General features: G+C 39.5%; 1 protein-coding gene and 1 long non-coding RNA gene across 9 annotated transcripts in view; one reads left to right on the forward strand and one right to left on the reverse strand.

Annotated features, from left to right (window-relative positions):
- The window catches only part of znf512b (zinc finger protein 512B), a 99,195-nt gene that overhangs the window by 5,782 nt on the left and 65,853 nt on the right, over window positions 1-27,560 (forward strand). For all 6 annotated transcript variants that reach the window (XM_043710402.1, XM_043710401.1, XM_043710404.1 and 3 more), the window contains one exon: window positions 6,464-6,589. In XM_043710402.1, the coding sequence (XP_043566337.1) occupies window positions 6,466-6,589 (124 nt within the window). In that variant the 5' untranslated portion in view covers window positions 6,464-6,465. Of the gene's footprint in view, window positions 1-6,463; window positions 6,590-27,560 lie in introns of those variants that run through there.
- LOC122560130 overlaps window positions 24,480-27,560 on the reverse strand; it is a 107,499-nt gene continuing 104,418 nt past the window's right edge. For all 3 annotated transcript variants that reach the window (XR_006314651.1, XR_006314653.1, XR_006314650.1), the window contains 2 exons: window positions 25,564-25,795; window positions 24,480-24,854 (listed from right to left, as the gene is read on the reverse strand). This is a non-coding gene — a long non-coding RNA (uncharacterized LOC122560130). The remainder of the gene's footprint in view (window positions 24,855-25,563; window positions 25,796-27,560) is intronic.

The raw sequence follows: 27,560 nt of genomic DNA on the forward strand, positions 1-27,560 counted from the left end.
TTGGATGCTGCCTGACCAGCTGCGCTTTTCCAGCAACAAATTCTTAACTCTAACCTTGTGTTGACCCAGACAAGGCCATTCCCATGGTTCCTACACCAAATTTCATGCCCTAAAGTACACAGTCTCCCTTGCTAAGCGGAATCTTGTGTGTGGTACTGACGTTTCTGAGGCCATTTCACCCTTCCCCCAGATCTGAGAAGATCAGATTTAACCTGATGTGCAATCTTCTCCCCCAAAGCAACTCTGCTGGAACTATTTCTGCAGTTGCATGAAGGGATGGTCCTAAAATCAACAGGAACTGGGACCGTTTGGTATCACGAATGAAGCTGTAGGCTTTTTCTCTTAAGCCTGCCTTCAAAGTTTGGATTGCTCTTTCTGCCAGACCATTGGATGATGGATAGTATGGAGCTGTCCATATATACCATTTGACTTTCCCTGCTGGTAAACAATGGCCTGTTGTCTGTGACCAACACTTCCTGGAGTCCATGTGTTACAGAAAATGCTCATAGTTTTTCAATCGTCTTCCCCATATTTGCCCAACCATTCTCATGACTGTTGGTGAGCTACTGGTGGTAGTTTTTGTCCTTGTTGGCAGTCTGGGCACTACCCCACCGGCTATGTCAGCATGCAATCCTGACCATTGTATATAACTTCTTGCTGACATCTTTCATTTGGAAATCCGGGGATGATCCTGGTTGAGTTCAGCCAGCATCTTGCATCGACCTTTGCTCAGGACAGTCACTGTTGCTCCTCATAATAATATGCCATCCTCTACTGTGACCTGGTCTCTCCGGGTTCAGGAAGATTTCAATTCTGGTTATGACAGCACTTTGGTTTCCCCAGTCACCCCCCAGCTGTTTTTGTTTTGCCAGGACTGGATCTTTCTGCATCCAAAGTTTGATATTGTGAACTGTGACTGGATGTGTGTCTAGAAAATTTAAAACATCACAAACATTTCCAGTGATGGTACCACCATTGGTATATCTGCCAGCGGGAGGAGATCCAATGTATCTACATTTTCTACTTGGCCTCCCAGATGTGTTCCAACTAGTAATTATATGCACTTAGTATTAGAAGCCATTGCTGAATTCGGCCTGAAGCTGTTGCCCTTTTCTTCTTTCAGTAGATCTAGTAACATTTTATGGTCCACTATTATTACAGATTTATATCGGTGGAACATTCGGACTCCAAATATGATCACTAAACTTTCCTTCTTGATCTGAGTGAATATACAGCCTGCACTAGCCAAAGTCCTGGATGTGTACGCTAATGGGCGTTCCTCTCCATTGGGCCAGCTATGAGCTATTAACATCCCAATGCTGTATGGGGAGGCATTGCATGTATTACCAGATCTTGCTTGGGATCATAGTGTGCCAGCGCCTTAGAGGATGATAGCTATTTCTTGACTTCCCTGAAAGATATGGCTTGGTTATGTGACCATTTCCAAGGCTGATCGTTTTCAAAGAGTTGATGCAAAGGTGCAGGGATAAAAGCCAGGTTACGTATGGACTTTCTGTAATAATTCACCATCTCAAAGAACGACCTAATCTCCGATACAGGCATTGGAGCCAGGTCACCTTTGATCACCATCGCTTTATCTTCTAAAGGGTGTAACCTGGTCTTGTTGACTCTGTAGTTGATGTAGGTCACTTGGGGTGCCTGGAACACACATTTCTCTCTTTATCAGGCATATGCCTGCCTGGGAAAAATATCTAGGCACTATGCCCAAAGTCTCTAAGTGCTCCTTATTGGTCTTCCCTGTTATTAGTATTTCAAACAGATAAATGGCGACCTTGTAAAATGTTCTCAATCATCTGCTGAAAAATGGCACATACTGATGACGCTCTAATAGGCAATCGTATATTGGTATAAACCCTTATTTGTATTAATTGTATCATACTTCTGGGAATCCTCATCTAATTGCAGTTGCAAGTACGCATGGCTCACATTTAGCTTCATGAAGGAGTGCCTCCCTGCCAGTTTTGCATATAAATCCTCTGTACCTTATGTAAGTGGACTCTTCAGGGAGTGCAATCTCTTGTATACTGGCCTATGAGTTCTCTTACTCAGTTTAAGTCCAATAGGCCTCTTTTGCTGTCTCAAGTCCAGATAATGGCATCAACTACAATGGCTTGCTGGCCCGGATCCTGCAGAAAATTTTAACGCGTTTTGCTGAGACTGGGCTTTCTTTTGGGTTTTTGCTGTGGGTTGACCTAGAGCCCCTGAGTATGACTGTGCAATTGCCTTCGCTCAAGTGATGTTTCCTCAAGCTCAGTTGGCCTGGTGAGGGTGACCACTCCCATTGGAATACCCTGCAACTCATATGTTCCACTTGCTGCATTTTCCAATGACAAAGCCTGTTGTAGTGCCTTTTTGAAATCCACTTGGTCTTCAGCTAAAATAAACTTTTGCATGGTTACATCAGTTAAAAATCACACAACACCAGGTTATAATCCAACAAGTTTATTTGGAAGCACTAGCTCTCGGAGCACTGCTCCTTCATCAGGTGGTTGTGGAGTATCAGATCATAAGCTGCACATCATGGTTACATCATTAATCCCACATATCAGACAGTCTCTCCACATCTCATTAACGGTTGAAAAAAAGTCACTTGCCTCTTGCAATTATCTTAACCTCGTTAAAAATCCTGATACAGATTCCCTGGTTCTCGAGTTGCCACGTAAAACTGATCATGTCACAGAATTAGAGGAGGCTTGGACTCGTAATATTCCTTAACTAAATCTGTCAAACTTTGGAAGGTATCTGGTGTCTCAGGAGACATTCGTCTCCTAATAACTGAACAAGCTGTGGGTCCACAAGCTGTCAGGAGAATTACACATTGCTTTTCATCTGCCCCAATGTTATCTGCCTTGAAAAATATCGCATTCTTTCCACATACTGGGCCCAGTCTTTGATGGCAGGGTCAAATGAATCAAAATAATAGCATAATGCCAGAAATTCCTACACCCAACTCAAAAATGACTGTTGTGAGCAACTTTCTTCAGAAGTGCGCTTTTCTCTCATTGCCACTGAAATAACTCCACAGAGGCCGGTATCTCATCACCAAGTCATCCCTTATGTACATGTGACACTCAGAGCCAGCTCTCAAAGTGAGCAGAATCTTTGACACTCCTGTTCTTATGTCAGCCAGGGCTTCCTGATTGGACCAGATTAACAGGCCCAATCAGAGAACTCATGTTCTATGACATCCACCTCGGTGACCTTGTTACAATTACTACAATAGTCAGGTTAGAAGCAGGTTTATATCAACAAGGATTGGGTTAAACTATACTTTGTCTTGATTTCATGGGCTGGATTTTTGTCTCCCGATGGAATTGGATTACAAAACACTGATGAGCTTTTTTGCTGAAAAAATAATCGTTTCCCTTTCCTGATCCATTTTTGTGTGGTCTTTTTGTGGACAGGGAAGGCCTGAAGTATAAAATGCACACAAACCTAATCTGAGATCAGTGTTCTGATAATGACGGGAAAATCCCTTTTCCTCTCAGTCACAATTTGCATTTGCTAGTGTGAGTTTTCGAAGCCCTAAAATAACACCTCCATGGAGAGTTTGTGACCAATGCAAGAGCCCTCCTGAAGTGTCATGACTGTTCTAAAAGGTATGGATAAAATTGTTTGACACTTTGAAATGTCATTATGAGACTCTGTATTGTAATGTATTTCCAATGCTGTTATCCATCTTAGGGATCTGTTCCTGCAAAGTATATTGACCATTGCATTCACTGTCAATGCCTAAATGTCATCATGCAGTATGGTAGCTTTTCCATTGGAGAAAGTGCCATAAGGCTTCCAAAATATTTGAAATTGCCTTATTAGCCTCTGCAGTCATATTTGATCCAAGATTGAAACTTTTAAGAGCAGTAAATATGCCTTTGATATAGTCTCTTATTTGTTTATGGATTTGATCGCTACTTAAATAATTAGGATTTTTTTTCACTGGACTATGTTTTTCTCTTTCCAGTGTAAATATAAGTGTGTTTGTGTACAGGGTTTTATTTGATTGAAGAAATTATTTCTCTGACAGTGATTTAAAAATAATTCCTATTGTTATTGCACGGCTTCTGAGGACTTTATATTGTGCATACTGTGAAGGATATTTTGGATTTATGGGGGTGATGGTGCATAGGGTTTCATGGAGGTAAGTGGGGATGTGAGGGATGTAAGGATTTTCATGGGTGATTTAATGACACATAAGTTCTCTGAGGTGCACAGCATGAGGGGCTGTGGTGGGAACTGAGGTGCGCTTTCAGAGATGAGGGCTGTGCCAAGTAACTGGCCCAACTCTGTACTCACATTCCTCAATAACTCTATTGTAGATTACAAAGTGCACTTATTCTCAATAATTGAGATTTCTCATATTCAAAATGAGTATTTTTAAGGCTGTGTTCACAATAATAAAAAAAGTGTATTTAGTGAATTACCTTACGCATTTTATTTAGTCGTAGAGTCATAGAGATGTACAGCATGGAAACAGGACCCTTCAGTCCGACCCGTCCATGCCGACCAGATATCCCAACCCAGTCTAGCTCCACCTGCTAGCACCTGGCCCGTATCCCTCCAAACCCTTCCTGTTTATATACCCATCCAAATGCCTTTTAAATGTTGCAATTGTACTAGCCTCCATCACTTCCTCTGGCAGCTCATTCCATACACGTACCACATTCTGCGTGAAAAAGTTGCCCCTTAGGTCTCTTTTATATCTTTCCCCTCTCACCCTAAACCTATACCCTCTAGTCTGGACTCCCCCATCCAGGAAAAAGACTTTGTCCATTTATCCTATCCATGCCTCTAATGATTTTATAAACCTCTATAAGGTCACCCCTCACCTCTGACGCTCCAGGGAAAACAGCCCCAGCCTATTCAACCTCTCCCTATAGCTCAAATCCTCCAACCCTGGCAACACCCTTGTAAATCTTTTCTGAACCCTTTCACATTTCACAACATCTTTCTAATAGGAAGGAGACCAGAATTGCACGCAATATTGCAACAGTGGCCTAACCAATGTCCTGTACAGCTGCAATATGACCTCCCAGCTCCTGTACTCAATACTCTAACCAATAAAGAAAAACAAAGCAAATGCCTTCTTCACTATCCTATCTACCTGTGACTCCACTTTCTAGGAGCTATGAACCTGCACTCTGCACTCCAAGGTCTCTTTGTTCAGCAACACTCCCTAGGACCTTACCATTAAGTGTATTAAGTCATTCATTTACATTTTTACTTAAAAGTATTAGGTTCCCATCACCCCAAAACACTCTGCCATGGCCTTTTAAACCCCATCACCAGCAATTCCACCCTCCTCACCCAAACATGCCCAACCCCCACCTGGTAATCATGACCTATTTAGAGTGAAATGTTTTTATTTCCCAGCAAAGGAAACTTTCCTTCTTTCTTTTGCATGCATTGTTTATTTGCACCTTGGATGATGATATTCGTGCCAATGTTACAGTTCTGGTGCTCCTCTGACTGACTCTCCAGCCTCTGGAGCCTGCTCATTGGCCTTAATGGGAGAGCAAGCACGTCTGCTGACTACAAGTTGATGTTTCCTGCACAGACCATGTAGGGACCCTGAAATCCTCTGGGAATCCTGACCCTAAAACACAGTTCTATCCTAATAACTATTGTATTTTTGAACATAATTCATAACAACATAGCCTCTATAGTGCTCCAGGCAATAATAAAATCTTGTTGCCAATGCTTTATTAAAGATTTTACCTAAGAGTAAAATCAAGGTATTTTTTAAAAAAAAACAAAGCATCCAAATATTGAAGGGGGCTTCTGTTTATTCAGGACTTGCTTGGACCTACAGAAATACCTGAAACCACTAAAAACAATGAAATATAATACAGCAGTGGGTGTTATGTAGGCAAGCATGGAAGCCATTTTGCATTCAAAAGAATCTCCTAAATAGCAATAATGAATGATCAGTTAATCTGTTTTTGATAGTGTCAGTTAAAGAAATAATAGTGGCAGCGACTTGAAGCAAGCTCTTGCTCTTCAAATTGAGTCATTATATTTCTGATGTCTCACGGTAGCACTGCAACAAACAATGAGGCCTCTATTTGACCTCTCATTCAAAATTGAAGTACTTTCCATGAATTGCATTGAAATGTTAATCCACTTTATGTTCTGTGGTGGAGCTTGAAACCACAGTTTCTGGTTTCGGAGGAAGAGTGTTACCCGCAAAGCAAAACTGGCACGTCCAGTTATTGGAAATGTACAAACTCACAAACGTGTTTGAGAAAAGACTTAATTTTAAAAAACCTAGAAAAAAAGAAATTTAGGAAGCATATAACATTTTCAAGATAGTGTAACTGTCTAAATGGACAGCTGTTGTTTTTGGTACACTTATGTTTGCATTGTGGAAAAGTTAAACAAAAATTAAGTGTTTCTGGAAGCAATATTAGGTGGTAATGCCTGACACATTTTTGTTGTCTTACAGAAATGGCAGATTCCAGTGCTGCTGGAAAGGTTCGTGGAAGTAAAGGACACAATGTTAAGGGACTTGGTGATCGGAGTAAAGCAAAAGCGACTAAAGTTAAAACATCTACTGACGCAATTACATTTGGTATGAACTGTGGTTTTTATTTTCTTTTTGTATGTACTTTCCGGTTTTCCTGCATCTTCCATCTCTGCTTCCAAAACCCCACAACCCACCACTCTACCACTGAATACACTAAAGACAAAATGAATTAAAAGTAATTCATATGTTTACTCATTTCAAGAATGCAATAAATTTTTGTACACTGTGTAATATATGTTCTTAAAGAGACTTGTGAAGAGTGGTCATAAAATAAGCTGTAAGAAAATATGATATAGAAAGATTATTTTTAGCTGATTTTCCAAAAGAAAAAAAAACAATCTTTTAAACAATCCATATTAGATTTTGGTTGTGGTAGAATAGAAAATATCCATAGAGAAACAACAGGTCAGAGTTTATCATTTCAAAGTAAAAGCAGCAAAATGCTGCAAAGAAGCAAACTCTTTACTTAGCTCCACTGTTGGAGCCATTATCAGTTAAAGACTGAACATGATGAAAATAGTAAAGATTTAATTAAAAATCATATGCTTTTTCAGTAACTCATTGCCAAGTTGGAAATCAGAGGTCATACATTTACAGTTTATAACTTAAATTAAATATTGGGAACACTAAAGCCATTATTTCTGATCCCTGCTCCACACTCCATTCCCTAGCAATCAATTCCATCCCTCTTCCTGCAACACTCTGAGATAAAGTTGGATTTTTTTGCAAACTTTAATTACATTTGACTATGAAGTGAGCTTCTGACCTTAAATTCGTACCATTGCATTTTTCTAGCATGCTTATTCCACCCCAATCTCAGCTCAGCAGCTCAGAAATAATCATTCAAGACTCTAAACTTGACTTTTTGGATGCACCTCTGGCTGGTCTTCCACATTCTGACTTCATAAACTTGAGGTCAGCTAAAACTCTGCTGCCTTGCCTTAATTTTGAATCAAGTTCTATTCACCTTCTACACCTAAGATTGAGCTACTGTGTCTCCGAGAGAAGAAATGTTTTAATTTAAAAATTTGAATCCTCCAGAGTCACACCTTCCCTATCCATATATTCTCCTCAAGCTTCACAAATCCTTGAGCTATCAGCACTGTTCTCATTCTAGCATCTTGTGTTTCCCCAATTTTAATTGATCCAGAATTGGTGATTCTGCTTTCCGTTGCCTAAAGATCAAGCTCTGGAATATACTCCAAGTACATCTATGTCTCTCTACCTCACTTTCCTCCAGTATGACACTCCTTAAAACCTACCTCTTTGACCAACTTTCTAGGTATTTGATCTGATATCTTCCCATGTTGCTTAATGTCATATTTTAGTTTATAACGTTTCTGTAATTCATCTTGGGATATTTTATTATGATAAATGCACTATACAAGTATAAGTTGTTATAATATTCTGTCTGTTATGATCCTAGCTCTGATATCAGAATGAATTCTGGCTTGATTGATTGATTGTAAGTTTAATTTTGCAAACGGTTATCTTGATGGTTAGTCACTAACCATATTTGTACGAAGGCTGTCAATGTCCTTTAGTAAAAAAATACCACTTTATTGTACAAATGAAAATATAACCAAGAGAATTATATATGAGAGTTTAGAAAGATCTTAAGATAAACAGCAAAACAATGTTTCAATTTGTTTCCTTGTAATTCTCAATTCCACTGAAGTATATTAAGCATAGTATATGAAGCATAATTCCACTCTTATATTATGTATTGAAGAGTTGAATAAGTATTCCAGGCTGATCCCAGGAACTCCCAAACTCCCAACTGCTGCCAAAAAGCTTAGGCTAATTTCATGATGCCCTCCTCTGTCCACTTGTGACATTATTCACAAGCCTGTATAGTGGGAATACTTAATAAATGTCATTTAGAGAGAAATTAAAGAAATGGTATAATCATAGAGCACAGGAGGAAGCCATTTGACAGTTTGTACCAATACAACCTTTTCAGTAATAATAAACACTTATTCCACTCTCCTCACTCTTTCATCATAGACCTATAAAGTTTTTCAATCAAGTATTCATCAAATTCCCTCTTGAGTGTTATAATTGAACCTGCTATTACTTCAAGCAGTTCATTTCAAATCCGGACTATTCACTGTAAAACAACATGTTTCCTCATATCATCTCTGGTTCTCTTGCCACCACCTTGAGTCAGTGTTTTCTGGGTACTGACTCTTCTGCCATTACAAACAGTTTTCCTTCTATACTCTTTTAAAACAGTTAAATATTTTGAGCATCTCAAACAAATTTCCCCTACTTTAATTTTCTCCAGTTTTTCCATGTAATAACTGTTCTTCATCCTGTTACAATTTTATTAAGTCTCTTTTCACTTTCATAATGGCCTGGTTAGCTTAACCTATGTGTAGCACTCAGAATTGAACACAGTACTCTAATTAAGGCCTCTAGTGATCATAAAAGTATGACATAATATCCTTGCTTTTGTACTCCATACCTCTATTAATAATGTTGAGCATCTCACCTGCTTTTTTAACAGCCTTCTAAACTTGTCCTGTGCCTGCAAAGATTTGCATAAACATATCCACTAGATCCTACACTCTTTTTATAACTGTATAATTTGTTTCATATTCAATTTCTTCATTCTTCAAAATGTATTACACTATTACACTTGTTTGCATTAATTGCCATCTGTCAAGTGTCTGCCAATATCACCAGCTCATCCTATAATTTCTCAAATTCTATTGCTGTTCTCCCATAGTTTTCCTGATTACAGAGTTTAATGTCAGTTGCAAAACTTAAAATTATGCTCAGTACACCCAAGTCTAGGTAACTGATGTAGAAAAATGAGTTACACCCAAGAACATGATCCTAATACCCAACCTGGGGAATACTCTGGATGTAGGTTTGCTCGCTGAGCTGGAAGGTTCATTTTCATATGTTTCGTCACCATACTGGGTAACATTTTCAGTGAGCCTCTGGATGAAGCACTGCTGATGATTCCTGCTTTCTATTTGTGTTTCGGTTTCTTTGGGTTGGTGATGTCGTTCGCTGTGGTGATGTCATTTCCTGTTCTTTTTCTCAGGGGGTGGTAAATCGGATCCAAGTCAATGTGTTTATTGATAGAGTTCTGGTTGGAATGCTATGCTTCCAAGAACTCTATGAACTAACACACTGAATTGGACCCGATTTACCAACCCCTGAGAAAAAGAACAGGAAATTACATCACCAACCCAAAATAGAAATCAGGAATTATTAACAGTGCTTCGTCTGGTGGTTCACAGAAGATGTTATCTAGTATGGTGACGAAATGTCTGAAAATGAACCTTCTAGCTCAGCGAGCAAACCTACATCCAGAACATCAACCTGAGCTACAAATCCTCCCAAAACTGGGGAATACGTTTGAACACCTTTTCCTTGTCTTAAAAACAGACGTGCAGCACTTTACCTCTGCTTTCAGTCCTTTAGCAAATTTTGTGTTTAAGCTACCACTGTTCTTTTAATCCTATGAGCTTCAGTTTGCTAACATGTCTGTTACATAGTATTATGTCAAATGGCTTTTGAAATCCATGCGCATATCAATCGTACTACTCTCATCAGCTCATCAAACTTCTCTGTTACTCCATCAAAGAACTCCATCAAATTTGTCAACTTGCTTTATACAATATTATCTTAACTTTCATTTATTAGCCACATATTTTCTAAATGCCATTTTATTATTGGATTATTGTCTCCAAATGTTTCCCCATCAAGTTGCAGATTATTGCAGAAAAAATAGTGGTTTTGGACAAATTAGTTTGCTGAATGATAACCTACTGTGCTAAAAGATTCCAATGGGGGTAAAAGTGGATAGCTCCAAAATTGGATAAGGGATTCATGGTACATAATTACTCCACACCTGTTCAAAGTGATGAACAAGCAGCATGCAGACTGTAGTCCTGAACAGACTGCAGGGTGGCTGCGCATCTCAGCATGAGACCCCATGTCCATGCAAAGTTAGCACCATTTAAAGCTAGCTTGCTCTATTTAATACCAATGCATTCTGGCTACAATGAGGTCTAAAGTTGCCTGAGGAAGAAGGGTCGACATGGAGAAAGATACAGAAATGACACCGCGAGGTTCTCAAAAACTATATCAGAGGAATTGATGCAGGAGGTTGACAGGAAGAGAGACCGATTGCCTTCCCTCAGGGTGCTGGAAGCTACCAAGACTGCTCCTGAGAAGGTAGTGGAATAGATGGCTGTGGTGACCAATCCCACCAGAGTGGCCCAGAGGACCTGGATGCAGAGCTGCAAGGAAGTGACCCCAGACAACTGATCAAGTGAATGTATCCTTCCATGCCATATGCTACCACTGCACCACTAACTTCACACTCTCTTTTCAAAACACCCTCTTCATTTGCCAATCACTAGTCTATATTTGCCTCAATTCAAAACTCAAATTCATGTGTTTCATCTCACCCTCATACCTTTAGCAGTGGCGGAACTGCATACATATTTCACAACTTGCACATGCTGCCAACCATTTAACTGTGGCAGACATATCAACCAAACATGGAAGTGCACTCACTGACACATTTCCCTCTCTTTTTCAGGACAGGGTGGTAGTGGCAGCACCAAACCAGTGGGGAGCAGGCATGGCTGCATGCCCAAACACCCATGGAGGAGAAGTGCTGGGAATATTTGGAGTGACCATCACTGAGGCCATGGCCAGTAGTGTAGATGAAGCCATCAAGGATGACGGTATGCTCCTGCCTAACGCACCTTCTCAAATCCCATTTCACTCTCATACTGCAATCTGTTACACTGCAGTGCTTGCAGCCCATTCTTTTCTGTGTGGAAGTTTTGGCCAACTCCATGAAAACATTTACAGACTCAAGCGTGAAGCACAATCTGATGGCCAATGTTTCAGCTTACATTGCAGCACAAGCAGAAGCCTCCAATGTTTGAGTGTTGCAGTGGAAGCTTAGACTAATTTCTTGAAGTCGCAGCTTGCCATTTATACCCAAATTAGTGCAACACAGGCTTCAAGTGCCAGTGCTTACAGGTACATGGGATTTCACAGCAGTTCAGCAGACAATGCTGAAGGACTGATTGGAGAAATGGCTGTGTCTCCATGGAGCACAAACTTTCTATTCTGCCTCAAGATGACACCATTCGGGAACCCACTGCTGCCACTCCACCAGGATAGCTGTCTTCTCACCAGCTGATATAGTCTGCTGTCATTCACACTGAAGTGATGCAGGCTGAAACTGGGCCTTGAGGGCATCTTGCAAGGTGAACTGCCATCTTCCCTCATTGAAAGTCAGCAGTCATCCACAAGGCATGCTGTACTTACTAGGAACATTGTGAAAGAACATTTGACCCAATAAAAGGCACCTGCAATCAGAAATGAATGGAATGCAAATGATTGGTTGAGTAGTGTGTGGAGTATTGGTGGACACAATTGTTATGGAATAGTCACTTTATTGTGGCTTTTATTTCACAATTTTGGCCACCAGATGCAATGCTTGTCTGCCAGGGAGATAGTAATGTGGGGAAATGTTAAACATTAGCAATCTAGGGTTTAGTTCAGGGATCTGGAGTCTTAAGATATACTCACAGTCTATCTGGAACATGGATGTGTTGGCTGCATCTTCCCTTCTTACTTCTATTTCTGAAGTGCTTGGAGGTGGCAAATGTTCTGGCAACAGGGTCTTCCTGCAAGTGGCTCAACATCAAAACCATTGTTTTATCAGCCCCATGGTCTGCTCCATTACATTTTTCATTGCATCATTGCTTTTGTTATAATAGTGCTGGCTACATGCACTGGGCATGTGGAAGAGAGTCATCACTCATCTAGACAGAATAGCTCTTGTTGCCAAGCAGACACTTTGGTTCAATCTGATGGTGACAAGGCTGCTGAAACTATGGAAGGGTGCAAGATAAATGAATCATGATTGCTGCCAGGATGGAGAGCATTCATAAATCTGATTGTGAGCGCTTCATGCAACTATGTATTGAGAAAGTGGTACCCTTTGGATTTTTAGTATATCTCACCACTGAGATCTAATACCCACAAAACCACATGTGATTAGAGACAAAAAAAAACTGCAGATGCTGGAATCCAAAATAGACAGACAGGAGGCTGGAAGAACACAGCAGGCCAGACAGCATCAGGAAGTGGAGAAGTCGACGTTTCGGGCGTAACCCTTATGTGAGCAGTTGGCGGTGAGGTCAAGCCATGTATGCTTTCCTCTTACTTCTCTCTGTTTAGGGAGTAGTCAATGAAGCTTCCACTCCAAGGATGACTGAATTTTTAATGTCATAATGGATGGTAAACAGCCAGATATTTGTGCCAGCCCAGATAGATCCATTGATGAAAAAAGAATCTGAGGACCACTGACAGCACCCTAAGACTTACTTACTTACTTACTTACAATCCAAGACGTGGAACAGTTTGTGTCTGCCTCCATAGTGAATCTCATTCACTTGACTTGGTGCAAGTAGAATAGGTGCTCTCTGAAGCCCCTCAATACATATTTCTATTTTCTGCAGAGAGCGCTCCTCCTGCCAGCTCTGCAAGCAGTGTTTCATTTTGCTGATGATCTCCATGTTCTTTTGATGCAGCAACCTAACATTAGGGCCAAAAGATCAATTCTGATACCTCTCCTGCAGCCATTACCAGTCCCTGCAAACTTTACCAACTTCTTACAACTCCTTCCAAAATATAGCCAGCGATAGATAAGTAACTTGTAAATCAAATGCTGCTGCCTTTACTTAACTCCGACATTGGATTTTTCATCCTGCTGAACACACAATGAGGTGTACATATTTAAATGAGGGTCTCACTGACAGGTGTAAGGTCGAAAAAGGATTGATCAGGCATCTGATCAGCACTGCATGCTAACCAAAGTCACAATTTATTACTCTCTGTACTTCTACTGCACAGACTTAACATTGGAGTCTGCGCCCTCAGTGTTCAAAGTCAGAAGTCAGATGACACCAGGTTATAGTCCAACAGGTTTATTGGAAATCACAAGCTTTTGGCGCACTGCCCCTTTGTCAGGGGAAGTGACACTTCACCTGATGAAGCAGCAGCAGTCAGAAAGCTTGTGATTTCAAATAAACCTGTTGGTCTATAACTTGGTGTAGTCTCACCTCTGACCTTGTCCACCCCAGTCCAACCTCGATACCTCCATATCATGGCTACCATCTGCAATGTTCAACATAGGTCATGCTAAGCGTAGTTGAGAAAGCCATTTTTCTCCTAAACTGATACTCTTACAACCAAAACAACAAGAGCTATTGACTTAGCTTTGTGGCCTATCATCCAATGAAAAGAGTTTGGCCATGTTTATGAGCATTGTTACTAATATATAATGATTGGTTTTCCATGACATTTTCAGCATGCTCTCATCCTGTTTCCCCATTGCTGTGTCTGTATCCATTTTACCTGGACAGCCACTGAAAAGGGTGGCTTTTAGATAATTAAGTTGGGTTCAGCAACGTCCGTAGTGCCTCCAGATACCACACAGCTAACCTAAGCCATTATTGCTCTGTCTTCTTATCCTTATCCACTATAGATGAAATAATCTTCCTTAATCAATTTTAATTGCTCTACCATTGATGGAAATAATTTTAAGCTACCTGAGACCTAAGCTGTAGAATTTACTCCCTAAACCTCTCTGCCTTTGTACTTCTCTTTCCTTCTTTTCAATGAGAGAGACTAAAGACAATTAGCCTGTATTCTCTAGAGTTCAGAAGAATGAAAGTGATCTAATTGCAACTTACAAATTCTGAAGTGGCTACTAGACACAACAGCTGTAGAAAGGATGTTTCCCCTGGCTGGGATCTTGAGAACCAGGGGAAACAGTTTCAGAGTAAGGAGCAAGCCCATTTCTTCATTCCAGAGGGTAGTGAATCTTTAAATTCTCTACCTTAGCAGGCTATGGAAGCACAGTTATTGGTCTGTTAAAGATATGGATTGATAGGTTTCTTGATACTAATGACAAACAAGTAAGGGCATATAAATAAAATTTGTGTTGAAATAGATGATCAGGAAAGATTTAGAATGGCAGGAGCAGGCTTAACTTGCTGAATGGCCTACTCTTGCCCTCATGTTATTTTGTTAAAACCTATTTCTTTGACTATGCTTCTGAATGAATGAATGCATGAATTGAATTTATTGTCATGTGTACTCGAGGCACAGTGAAAAGCTTTGTCTTGCGAGCAATACAGGCAGATCACATGGATAGTAAATAATAGGTAAACAGCGGCAAAAATAAAAACACAGGTACAGGCGAATGTTAAGAGTTTGTGAGTCCATTCAGTTTTTACCCTACTGTTGTTAGAATACTGTTACGAAACCAACTGGTGCATGTGTTCAGTCTTCTGTACCTTCTCCCGGATGGTAGAGGTTGTAGAAAAACATTGCCAAGGTGGGTTGGATCTTTGAGAATGTTGGCGGCCTTTCCTTGATAGCGGGCCTAGTAGATGGATTCTATAGATGGGAGGCTGGCCTTTGTGATTGTCCGGGCTGAGATTGCCACTCTCTGTAACCATCTCTGATCTTGAATGGTACAGTTGCCATACCAGGTACTGATATCTCCAGACAGAATACTCTCGATGGTGCACCTATAAAAATTGGCAAGGGTATTCACTGTCATGCCAAATTTCCTCAGCTGCCTGAGGAAGAAGACATATTGTTTGGGCCTTTGTAACCAGTGCATCCACATGAAGAGTCCAAGAAAGCTTGTTGTTGATGACCACTCCCAGGAACTTGACACTGTCCACTCATTCCACCTCTGTGCTGTGTAGGGGGGGGATATGAGTAATATCCCACTGAAAATCAATAATGAGTTCTTCAGTTTTGCTGACATTGAGAGCTAGGTTGTTCTCAGTGCACCATTTTTCCAAGTCTTCCATCTCCTGTCTGTAGTCTGTTTCGTCGCCATCTGAGATTCGACCAACTATGGTGGTGTCATCAGTGAATTTGTAAATGGCATTAGTCTGGTATTTTGTGAGGCAGTCATGGGTGTACAGTGAGTACAGTAGGGTGCTGAGTGTTGAGTGTTAGTGATGATTAAATATTTTCCCTAATCTTCACTGATTGTGGCCTGTGGGTCAGGAAGCTGAGGATCCAGTTGCCGAGAATGGGGTTTAGTCTGAGATCACTAAGTTTATAATCAGTCTCGAGGGGATAATAGTGTTGAAGGCTGAACTGTAGTCAAGTAGTCAATTGTAGTCAAGATAACTTGGTTATATGCTGTAATATCACCTATGTGATCCATTGTCATATTTTGTTTTATGACACTTTGTGAAACACCTAGAGTTTTGTTATGTTATATTAAAGGTACTATAAAGATCTTTGTTGTAGTTTAATCACTTGGTAATGTAAGCTTTGGCACAATATATCTTCTTTCAACATTATTATGGATTAGATCGCTAAGATTTCACAATATAGATATATTATATGCTCTACTATGTACGTACATTTTGTTTCCTTTGAATTATTGCGAGTTATTCAGCTTTGAAATAATGTATACTGGTAACATTAATATTCTTCTAACAAGCTTTGCAGCAGTATTTTGAACTACACTAGTGACAAAATATATTTCTTTATAAATTACCAATAGCAGTTTATTTAATTTAAATGCATCAGCAATAATCATGCAAAACCACTTGTTGAATAGTAAACGAGGCACTTAATGAGCTACAATCTCTAAAACATTGTTAATGTTTCTGAATAGTGAACAATTTTTGTAAGTAATGGCTTGACAGTGAGGAAGAAAAAGAGTAGGTGCTCAAAAGGAATAAAATGGCAGAGTGCAATAAAATGAAGCATGGGTGAATTATCTATTGGTTATGTTCTTGCTGGTTACACCGTTCACAAGATTAAATAGGTTACTACTAATTGTAGCTAGCAAGAAAAATATGCATCTCAGACTGGCTGATGCACGTGTGAAAACAAAGCCACGATGCAGCCTAATTAAGGATACAAAAGATTGACTGCCAGTTTTTTTTTTACTGGGATTGGGGTCCATCAATCAAGCCACTTAAAAGTGATAGGAACAGATCAATGGTTCAAGACTTTCATGTCAAATAGAAGCATCCCATGGGGATCCCATGGCCACTTGCAGCAAATGTCTGGTATTTGTTTATAAATAGGAAAATGTGATTTTGAAGTCTCCTAATGATAATCTAGTTACAGAATAAATAGTTTTTGATGTCTTTTTCATCTGGGAAATCTTCAAGGAACTTGGATCTACATATTTGGAAACATTGCACAGCAGCAGTTAGTCTGGATCCATCAATGTGATGAGGCCAGTAAATAGCTGTTTAAATAGAGAATCACATTTAAAGTTCTTATTTAATGTTGAACATCATCATAAGAAAGAAAGTCTATCATTTTGATAGTTAAACGAGTTTAGTTAAGTTTATATTACTGTAAATATACAGTTTATGCTCTGTAATGTACATTTACCTGTTTAATGGTCAGTAAATCTTTCTGGTCTCAGTCAGCATCTAATCACCCATATACTCTACCATGAAGATAAGGAACCCATCGAGCAGCATGTCATGTATTCCAGAAACTCAGTGATGAGAGTTTTGTGTTTAATTCCCAGGGTAATTTGTAGGCAAAACAGTGTTAGTGATGCTGAATCTGAGAAAGTAGCATTACAATCCTAATATGTAATGCAAGGTTGAAAATTGTACAAAACAGATAATGTTAATACCTGGAGCTGCTATGTTTTAATGTTTGGCTGCATAGATTCATCATATTTGTAATTTTTTGTTATTTTGCACTGTTAAGAAATCAAGTGACAAATCATAGAGAAACTATAAGCGCATTTTACAGAGAAAAAAAAATCAAAATTTGATTTGTTCTTTTTTCAAATATTTTAGACTGCCAAATTGAAACTCAATTTAAAAACTTACTGAAGGGGGTAATGTTAACAGCTTGGATTTTGTTCACAACAGGGAAGAAACCGATTTTGCTGGTCACCTCACTTACAAATTGCCAAAGCCTTTTCACTGGCATGAGTATGGAGATTTGGATTAATGAGGCATATGTTTTGCTCTGGTATGTCTACAGAGGATCAGTGACATATGTGAACAAGGAAAACAGTTGTGAGGATTTTTGAACAATCAAATTGAAGATCTCTGAGATATGCAGAATGCAAATTAGCAAGGAGGAAATTACAAACATTAGTTACATTTGTATCATGGAGAAAAAAACTGGAGTGGATTTTATGGGGTGTTCAAGTTCCCTGCGCTGTCCTAAAAAGTTGAGGTGATTTTCTGCCAACAACTCTGACGGTAGCCTGGTGACAAGTGAATGCTTGGAGCATTGTCTTAATTGCTTTGAGGCAAGGCTTATGCCCCTTTTCTCAGAAGGATGTCCCACCTTAGAGACCTGCTAGCCAATTGAATTTTCCGTTAGCTTTTAGTACTGGCATTGCCAGTCACAGTAATGGCACTGCTGGGACTACAGATCCACCCAGCCTGCTGATGGCCCCTGGTGAGTTCTGGGAGGAGAGTGAAGAGGGTGGGAAGCTAGGTTCAAGAGATTGAGGGAAAATTAAAATGGGGAGTGATCTTGAAGGGCCTTCCTCTACTGAGACAAGGAAACATGAACAAAGTTCCCCTCCCTTACCTGACACCAGGCTGTGCAGCTGATGCTTCTGGGCCTTCCACATGATGTAGGACAACTCCTACCATGAGCAGGATGAAGTCCTTGATTAATTGGCCACCAGACACCTATCTGCCCCTGTAAAATTTTAGACAAATCAGTGGTAAGGCAAGAAAACATCCTTTTGGATTTTACATGTTTCCCCACCTACTGACAGCAGAGCCGAAGTCCATTTTTGAAAAAAAAATGTGCAGAATTAACTTGCTCCACAGGAAGAAGACTCTAGACCTGTAAATTTCATTTTCAAGACCAGAGAGGTTGTTCAATACTAATCATCACTTATTACAACAATAACACTCACTTAATCCTCAATCAGAGAATCCCTACAGCATGCAAACATGCCATTGAGTCCACATCAATCCTCAGAAGAGCATCCCACCAAGACCTACCCTCTCACCCGTAACCCTGCATTTCCCATACCTTACCCACCTAGCCTATACATCCTTGGATACAATGAGCAATTTAGTGTGGCCAATCCCCCTGCTCTGCACATGGTTGGACTGTGGACAGAAACCCATGCAGACACAGGGAGAATGTGCAAACTCCACAGACAGTCACCCAAGTCCCTGGCCTTGTGAGGCAGCAGTGCTAACCACTAAGCCCCCGTACTACCCTTGAACTTGCAGTAATTTTTCTAGCCTTTTCATTAAGAACTAGTGTGTAAAGGCCTTACTTTAATGCCATTACAGTGATTCCAGTGCCAAATATATTGTTGAGGGATGTAACAGCAGACTCTTTAAGGGAAGAAGGTATTACAGACAGCAGTCTCTAGAATTCCACGATCAACTGTACATGTGCAGATGCTGAAAAGTACTTCAGCTTTACCCTAGATTTATAAGGAACACTGATATTTTTGGTATGTTATCTTTCATACCAACATCCCGCCATATTCAATGTGACTTGGTAAAGTCTGAGATTTTATGTATGGTATTTCACAGATCTATGTTGCAATATTAATGATTCGGTAGGCTAAGCAGAATAGAGATTTCTTTAACCTAAATTCATTAAGATAAAACTCTCATGCAAATAATTTTGGATTACAACAATGGTATGAAAGTTGATGTGGGACTCCAGAAATCTGTAATAGAATCTGGTCAAAGCTGTGCATGACATTCCAGCACAGTAAAAGAGTGAACAATTTTTCACTGGCATATCTGCAAATTCAAAGCTATTGAATAGATATTTTTCATTAACAATCACTTCAAACTTCAAATGTTCAGTGATACCTTTGGCTTTGAATTTCAGTGTCTGTGTTCTGAACAATGTACATTCATGACATGATAAAAGCAAATCAGCAAGCTTAGTAAATATTAGCTGCATTCTATATAAGCACTTACAATGTTGTTACTATGTTAATAGATTATTTTATTCAGTGTAACTGATGAACTGTTTAACAGTAAAATATAACCTAGGCACCTATAATGATTGTAGAGTAGGTCAATTTATGCATCAGTGTCTGTGAATTTACAATCACAACTTCCACATTTTAATGCTTTGACCTAATTTGTCCATGTCCATGAATATGAGTGCCAATGGTAAGACCAGCATATATTTACCTTGGAAAGGTAAGCTACCTTCTTCACCATTGTAGTTTGTGCAGTCTCATGGTGGTGTTCTGGAAGAATTTCCAGGAAATTGATCGATCAATAATGAAAGATGGTTTGTGATCTGAAAGGGAACTTGGAGTGATGGTTGTTCCATGTGCCTGCTACTCTCGCCCTTCCTTGAAGAAGCCTTCGTGATTTGCTCAAGTGCATCTTACACACATTGCATCCACATTGTTTTAGCATTGTGGGGAGTGAATTTTTAAACTGGTGGATGAGGTGATGATTATGCTGGTTTCTTTGAATAGTGTTGTGCTGTTTAAATATTGTTGGCAAATGGAGAGTATTCAATCATGTTCCTGACTTTGCCTCATCGATTGTAAAAAACATTGAGAAGCCAATGCATGAAGTACTCATTGAAGCATGGTGGCCCAGTGGTTAGTACTGTTGCCTCACAGTGCCAGGGACCCGAGTTCGATTCTAGCCTCAGGCAACTGTCTGTGTGGAGTTTCAACATTCTCCCCATGTTTGCATGGGTTTCCTCTGGGTGCTCTGATTTCCTCCCACAGTCCAGAGATGTGCAGTTAGGCGAATTGGCCATGCTAAATTGTCCATTGTGTTCAGGGATATATAGGTTAGGTACGTTAGTCAGGGGTACATGTAGAGTAGGGGAATGGGCCTGGGTGGGTTACTCTTCGGAGAGTCGGTGTGGACTTGTTGGGCCAAAGGGCCTGTTTCCACACTGTAGAGATTCTATGATTCTATGAAGAACACACTGACTCTGACCTGCTTTTGCAGCCACAGAATTTATATGACCAGTTCAGTTAGACTGCTAATCAGTGGTGAGCTCCGTGATGCTGATAGTTGGAGAGCTGAAGATAGTAATGCCAGAAGGATGTATTGAGACAGTATTTTGTTGGAGATGATTGTTACCTTGCACTTGTATGGCAAAATGTAATTTGCCATTTATTGTCCCAAGCTTGATTATTGTTCAGATCAGATTATTGATCAGAAAGCATGGATTGCTTCATTAACTGAGGGACTGTGAATGGAACTGAAGACTCAGTGGACATCCACACTTCTGACCTAATATTAGAAGACTAGGCAGTGATACAACAATTGAAGATGGTTGGGCTTAGGAAACTATCTTGAGGAACACCTGTAGTCTTGGAGCAGCAATGATTGGCCTGTAACAAACATGACCGACCTTCTTTCTGCTAGATATGGCTCTAACCAATGGAGGCAAATGGTTTATGGTATCTGCTCCAGTTTTCTATTTCCACATGTAAGCTTTGCTTAACATGATATTTCCGGTTTTAAATAAAGTATTTATTATTGCATTTTGTGGTTTGGTATATAGTAATAAATGTCAATATGCAGAACAACATTAGTACAAATAAATGCTGACCAAATATTTGTTCACAGCTCAAAAGCCAAAGATCAGTGTTTAATATTGAGTTCTTGATGCCAGGATCACATACTACATGTTCTAATCCAGAAAACTAAACATTGAAGAATAGAGTGAGAGCCAATCTTTACAAGCATTTATTAGCTTTCATTTACCAAGATATACATTACAAACACCTTCTAGCCTAACAATCACATATTCAATCTATTCCTTTTATAGAAACTCAAGTGGATCCCGATTAATGCCCACCATCTGCCTGCAATTAAAGACAATTAATGTATAATTAATAGATTCCCTTATTTCTTTTAAATAAAACAAAGTAGACTTTTATGCTACAACTAAAATGTCAAAACAAATTAAATCAGGCTTCTATATGCTGTAAAAACTCACAATGTAAGACACATCTCCTCCGCTGTTCCTAACAATTTCTTCATGTGCACATTTCTTTTTGCAAAGCAATCAGATAGTTGATGATTTGCGTCCACCTATTTAATTTTAGAGATTCCATTCTTACCAACATTGTATTCAAGTCTAAAAATTCAATTTGTAGCATTTTCTCAGTTACAATTTTTGTTGCGGGTGCATTACTGCATCATGAATGATTATTTATACAACATTCAATGCACATACTACCTTCAGCTTGGCCATTATGCAAAATCTAATTTAAAATCTTTGACAAGTAAAACCCAATATCCTTTCCCTTACTGACTGCAGCATATGTTTAGCAAACTTTTTTTTCAGTTTTCTTAACTTCCTACTCGAAGGGATGGCATTTCCTATTCTCATACTCAAGATATGTTATGAAATTAGCTGCATTAGAATAACAATCAGGAATATTAGTGTATGAAGCATCATTACTTTAGGGTGTTTCATTGTCATACTTAACTCCAGAACATCAAAAGTAGTCCCTGGTCTCGCCCATGTGTACAATCAGTTCAAGTGCCCAGTCATCCCTTGCAATTGCTTTGTTCCACCTTTTAAGGAATAACAACCACTATTGGATTGCCCTTCCACTCCAGCCTTCTTTGTGTGACAACCTGCTTTCCATTTCTGCCGTGGACTTCTGATGCTGGCATCTTCAGAAATGTTCCATCAAAAGCTTCTTCACAGCACTGAATTAATAAGAGGAAGACAATCTACAGCCCATTTTCATAGCACTAGCTGGTATATCCAGGTAAGTGTTCACACTTCAACACACTGAAAAGCTTTATGACATTTAAACAGCTTTTTCGGATATTACTGAATGAGTGTGGGTGGGTGAATATGTCAGTATTCAATCTGTAAGTGAGTGGGATGGGTGAATGTTGCTAAGGAGTTAAGTTGGTTGAGGAAGTGGGTAAGGAAGGGTGGCAGCTGGGTAGAGTGGCAAGATGAAAAGTGGATCAAGTGGTGGCTGGTAGAATAATGGCAGCTACATTGGTTTGCATGGATACAGTATGGAGTGGCTAATGTTCGGAGTAGGTAGGTGGGGCATTAAGTGGGTAGGATGACAAATGGATGAACTGGTAGATGGGCAGAGAAGCAGAAGGCTAGAATAGCAGGCTGTTTGGTTGGCAGGTGTGTGAGGTGATTGTTGAGGAAGCTGGCAGCTATGTGGATCTTTTTGGGGGTGTCAGGGGAGTGAGTCAGGAGGTCAGTGGGAAGTCAGGGAAAAAAGAGCAGGGTGAGTTTGAAATGTCAGATTGGGATTCAAGGGGTTAAGAGGGTACCTGGGGTGGACAAAAGGGGGAGTCAAAGGGGTTGTGAGGTCAGGAGGAGGGAGTCTCAATGGTAGTCAGTGTTTGGGGACTTCGTATGTAGTTATCTAGTTGTATAGTTACTAGGAGTTAGACTAGAATTAATCTACCATTTCTTTGGGTATCCATCAAGGTAAGTAAATAAGTTTCAGAGTCTAACTCAGAGATGGGGACTTTTTTGCAGGGTCTTAATTGAGGAATGTGCCCATCAGATACTCAAACGTCCTGGGCAAATCCTATAGATTAAGTGCATTGGGTCATCCACAGAGTCCAAGATGTATCTCTGGTCAAATGGCTGGTCTGCAGCTATTCAGAGATTGGGCAATTGTTATTCTGTGGTTAGCTGATATGATTAATTGCGATGAAGTAACACTCTGTTAGAAGAGCTGTTAAATTTAAAGTCATTCCAGGCCTTCTTTACTCACTATTTAAGCATGTATTTAAAAAGCCAACAAACTGATTCCCAATTTTAAATTCAGTTTAAATTATCATGGAATCCCTACAGTGTGCATAAGGGCCATTTGGCCCATCGCATCCACACCGTCCCTCTGAAGAGCATTCCCATCCAGACCCACCCACTCTATCCTATCCTGTAACCCTGCATTTCCCATTCCAATCCACCTATCTGTATATCTTTGGAATGTGGGAGGAAACCTGAGCACCCAGAGGAAGCCCCACAAATACGGGGAGAAAATGCAAACTCTACACAGTCCCCTGAGGGTCCCTGGTGCTATGAAGCACTGAGCCACTGTGCCACCCATTATTTCAAGTAGTATATGAAATAAACATCTTTAAAATTCCACAATACCACACATGTGAAATAATCAACATGCATCACAAAGATGCCTGAGCATTTTTCTTTAATTGGATATATAACATATACAAGAAAACGTGCTTTTATGTGAACACAACCTGTTTTCAACAAAACAGATTTTTTCCAAAAATATCATAACACAGAAATATCATTCAACCATTGATGTATTTTTAAAATTTCCATATTTTACTTATGTATGTATTGTCTCTTTGGGTGGTCCCTTTTAAAGGTTTCCAGTTCAAAAATGGGCTGTTTATTTTGATTAATCTACAGCTTCACGAACCTGTGACCAAAAAAGCTAAAAGGATTTTTATAATTACTTTTCCAGTTGTGGGGGAGTCCATTTTAACATTTATCACCCAGTTGCTTTTCAAAACTTGTATCAACTAGCTTCACTTTAGCCTTATATGTAACCATCCATAAAGACTTTTCCATCTGTGTGACAAAGCTGTTTGACCTTTACCTGATACCTCAGAATAAATATCAAACTTTCTTCAACTGTCAATTTCCTTTTGCTGCAAGTCATATTGTAGATGGTACACAGTGGTGCCTATGTGTGTACCAGTGGTGAAGTGAGTGAATATTTAAGTTGGTCAGTGGAGTGCTATTCAAGACAACTACTTTGTCTGGATGGTGTCAAACTTCTTGAGTGACGTTGGAGCCATGTTCGTCCAGACAGTTAGGGAGTATCCCATTATTGCCCCAATTGTGACTTGTAGATGGAAGGCTGGCTTCAATGAATCAGAAGGTACATTACCCATCTCAGAATTCCCAACTTCTGGGCTGTTTGAATGGTCAAATAATTTTTATGGTTTTTCATGGACAGTCTATGGTTGATCGTAATCTCAAATATGTTGAGTAGGTGATTCAGTGATGGTAATGCCATTGAAGGTCATGGGGAAATGGTTAGATTCTTGTTTCAGGTAGCTATTACCTGGAAATTCTGTGGCATGAGTATTACTTGTCACTTCTGAGCATAAGCTTGAATATTTTCCAGATCTTGCTCTTTACAGCATAGGAGTTGAGAGTGAGTTGGTGGGAAAGCAGGTCAGGCAGCATCCGAGGAGCAGGAGAATCGATGTTTTGGACATAAGCCCTTCGTCCTCACTTTCTCCTTACAGATAAGGACTGACAAGTATTTGACGACTGGTGAACATACTAAAAACTGCACAAACATACAAAAATGTCAACATTTTCTGGCTGTTTTAAGAAGATAATAAATAGGAGCAGAAAAAAGCTATCTAGTCATTTGAGACCGCTTCACCATTCAGTCAGATCATGTGTGATCTTTACTTGGATACCATTATGTTGCACTGTTCCTGTATCCCTTGATGTTTCAGATTAAAAATAGGAGTCAGTCATGTTAAATTGTCAGTTAAGATTCAGTACTTACAACTGAAAGGGTGTTGATTGGTTATTGAAGCACATGTAAAGAGTCACTTTGGGGCTGGATTGTAACACCCCCTGCAGTGTGTTTTCAGTGGAGGATTACAAAACATACGGTAGGTGACTAGTTCAATACTTACCCGCCCATTCTTGATCCAATCCCCATATTGGGTGGGGGAAGTAAGGCACTTACTAGGCTGCTCATCCTTAGCCCTTGTGAGGCCCATAAATGGCACATTAATGGCCATTTATCGGGCTCAAATATGCCTCTGTTGTCATAATGCCCTATACAGTGGAAGGTGGAAGGAAGGTTGTGAAAGGGCAGGAAATAAGGGGACTATATCCTACAGAGTTATAATGCATTTTGGGGGTCCCCACCTAAGATTATAACCCCTTGCCTTTGTGCCTTCCAGCCCAGCCTACAAAATCTATCTCCTCCACCATTATCAACAATCAACCACATTCCCCTCCACCCCAGGTTGCCTTACCCTCACCACCTGAAAGACATGGGACTTAGGTGGATTCAGTTGAGATTGGTCTTCATCTTGGCACTGCAGGAACTGTAAAACCTGTGGCCGCTGTCAAGTGTGGGATGTGTATCCAGTGAGAGACAGAAGTTTCGCTCTCTGTTTTTCAAGACCATCTGTAGCATAGCATCACTGCAGGACAGTCTTATTTAAAGTCAGTCAGTTTATGACTAACCAGAAGATTCAGCCCCTCCTGAAAAAGAATTGGAATAGAGTCAGGAGATATATGCTTGTAAGTAAAAGAATATGTGAATAAATTTTTGCTGAGCTAAAATTGGCTTTGGCTTCTGCCTTCACCAGCTGGCTAGCATGAGCATAACAAGTAATTAAATTTTACCCCACTATACTTATCAATTTGTCTTTGTTAATTAAAAATTATTAAAAGTGTGTTTTTTGATCTAGATTGGCAACTTGTAAAATGGCCTTTAAAGTAAATATTATGCAGCACGTTTGCCTTATTTGTTCTTAATCTGAGAGATGGTTCTTATGTAGTGACATTGAATCTGTTTTGCTGCTGGTTTTTATAATAATTTACTGATCTTTGTTGTTGGTGGCCTGTATATAAAATGTTCAGTACTTTGGGACTTTCTGCTATAACGACGTGCTCAGAAAATACCATTTGACAATTTAAAAATGCACTACATCAGACAAATGGACTAGCTAGAGTACATTTATATAGATTACATTGCCCTGAGTGTAATTCAGCACATTGACAATCTACTTTAATTTTATGTAGTCTTATAAAATCAATATAATGTCAGCATGGACGAATTGAGTTTGAGCAAGTTCCGGACGTACTCATGCTTGAGTTATGACATCAGTTCACAGCTGCATGTAACAGTTTCTCCACTTAGTTAGTCATACCAGCAAGCATCTAACCAGTTCACAGATTGTAAATTCCACATAAATCTTTACATCTGCTAAATCGCACACAAGAACAAATAAGTATTCTCATTCACCATCAGACTACTTCCTTCAGTTCAGCTTAATGGCTCTTGCCTTCATTTCACTGTAAATATTACCACTGATATCATTTTAAAAAAATGTAATAACTCACTTCAAAACCAATTGTAGGCATAAATAAGTAAGTTGAAAAAAACAGAATTTTTAATTAAACAGAAAGACTGGGCTTAATCAATTCAGGCAACCTATGAGCAACACTTCTTAGATTTGTCAGTTGCTATGGGCTACTCTGTTTATATTATTTCAAAATACCCAAGAAGAATGCCATGCAAAATCAACTGAAATTTATGTATTTTACCACTGTAATAATTCCCACTTCCTGTTCAACAACTGATTCATTGATTTCAAGGAGGGAAATGTATTACAGTTCAGTAAAACAAAACTGCACATTTGAACTGGTCAGGACCAAGCACACTTCTCCTGGATTATTGATCTATGCAGATTAGCAGCGTTAAGGTCAATGTGCTCCACAATGCTGAAATATTAATGAAAATAACTTAATTAATCAATTTCAGATTCATTTATTTCTTGGTCAGAAGACTCAACAAGGGCAAATTAGACAGTTGAACTACTTGGTTACTAAACAACAGAATCAGCTAATTGAACATTTAGAATCATACAAAAACATGGTTGGCATTCCTGTAAATGTGAAGCCTCCTTTGAATTTCAGATTTTTGATAACCTTTTTGACTTAAACCATTGTAAGAAGGTTTTTAATCTGGATGTACATGAGCTTTGAATATTTTTGTATGTTACCTATAAATGATACTTTATTTACTTGCAGATAACACTGTTGATCAAAGTCTAACATTTCACATTCTTAATTTGTAGTGCTATAGCAGTGCTGCTATGTGTGGAATCTTAAAAGGGTCTGAGTGAAGTGGGCTAAGGCAAGATTGTGGCAGAATTGTGTACGAATTCCAGTAAGGCCTATCTCAAATAAAAACACCTAGTGCTACCAGACCTGCAGAGTTTCTCCAACAATTTCTGTTTTA

This window comes from Chiloscyllium plagiosum, chromosome 20 (genome assembly GCF_004010195.1).
Source record: "Chiloscyllium plagiosum isolate BGI_BamShark_2017 chromosome 20, ASM401019v2, whole genome shotgun sequence".
In the NCBI taxonomy this organism is placed as follows: Eukaryota; Metazoa; Chordata; class Chondrichthyes; order Orectolobiformes; family Hemiscylliidae; genus Chiloscyllium; species Chiloscyllium plagiosum.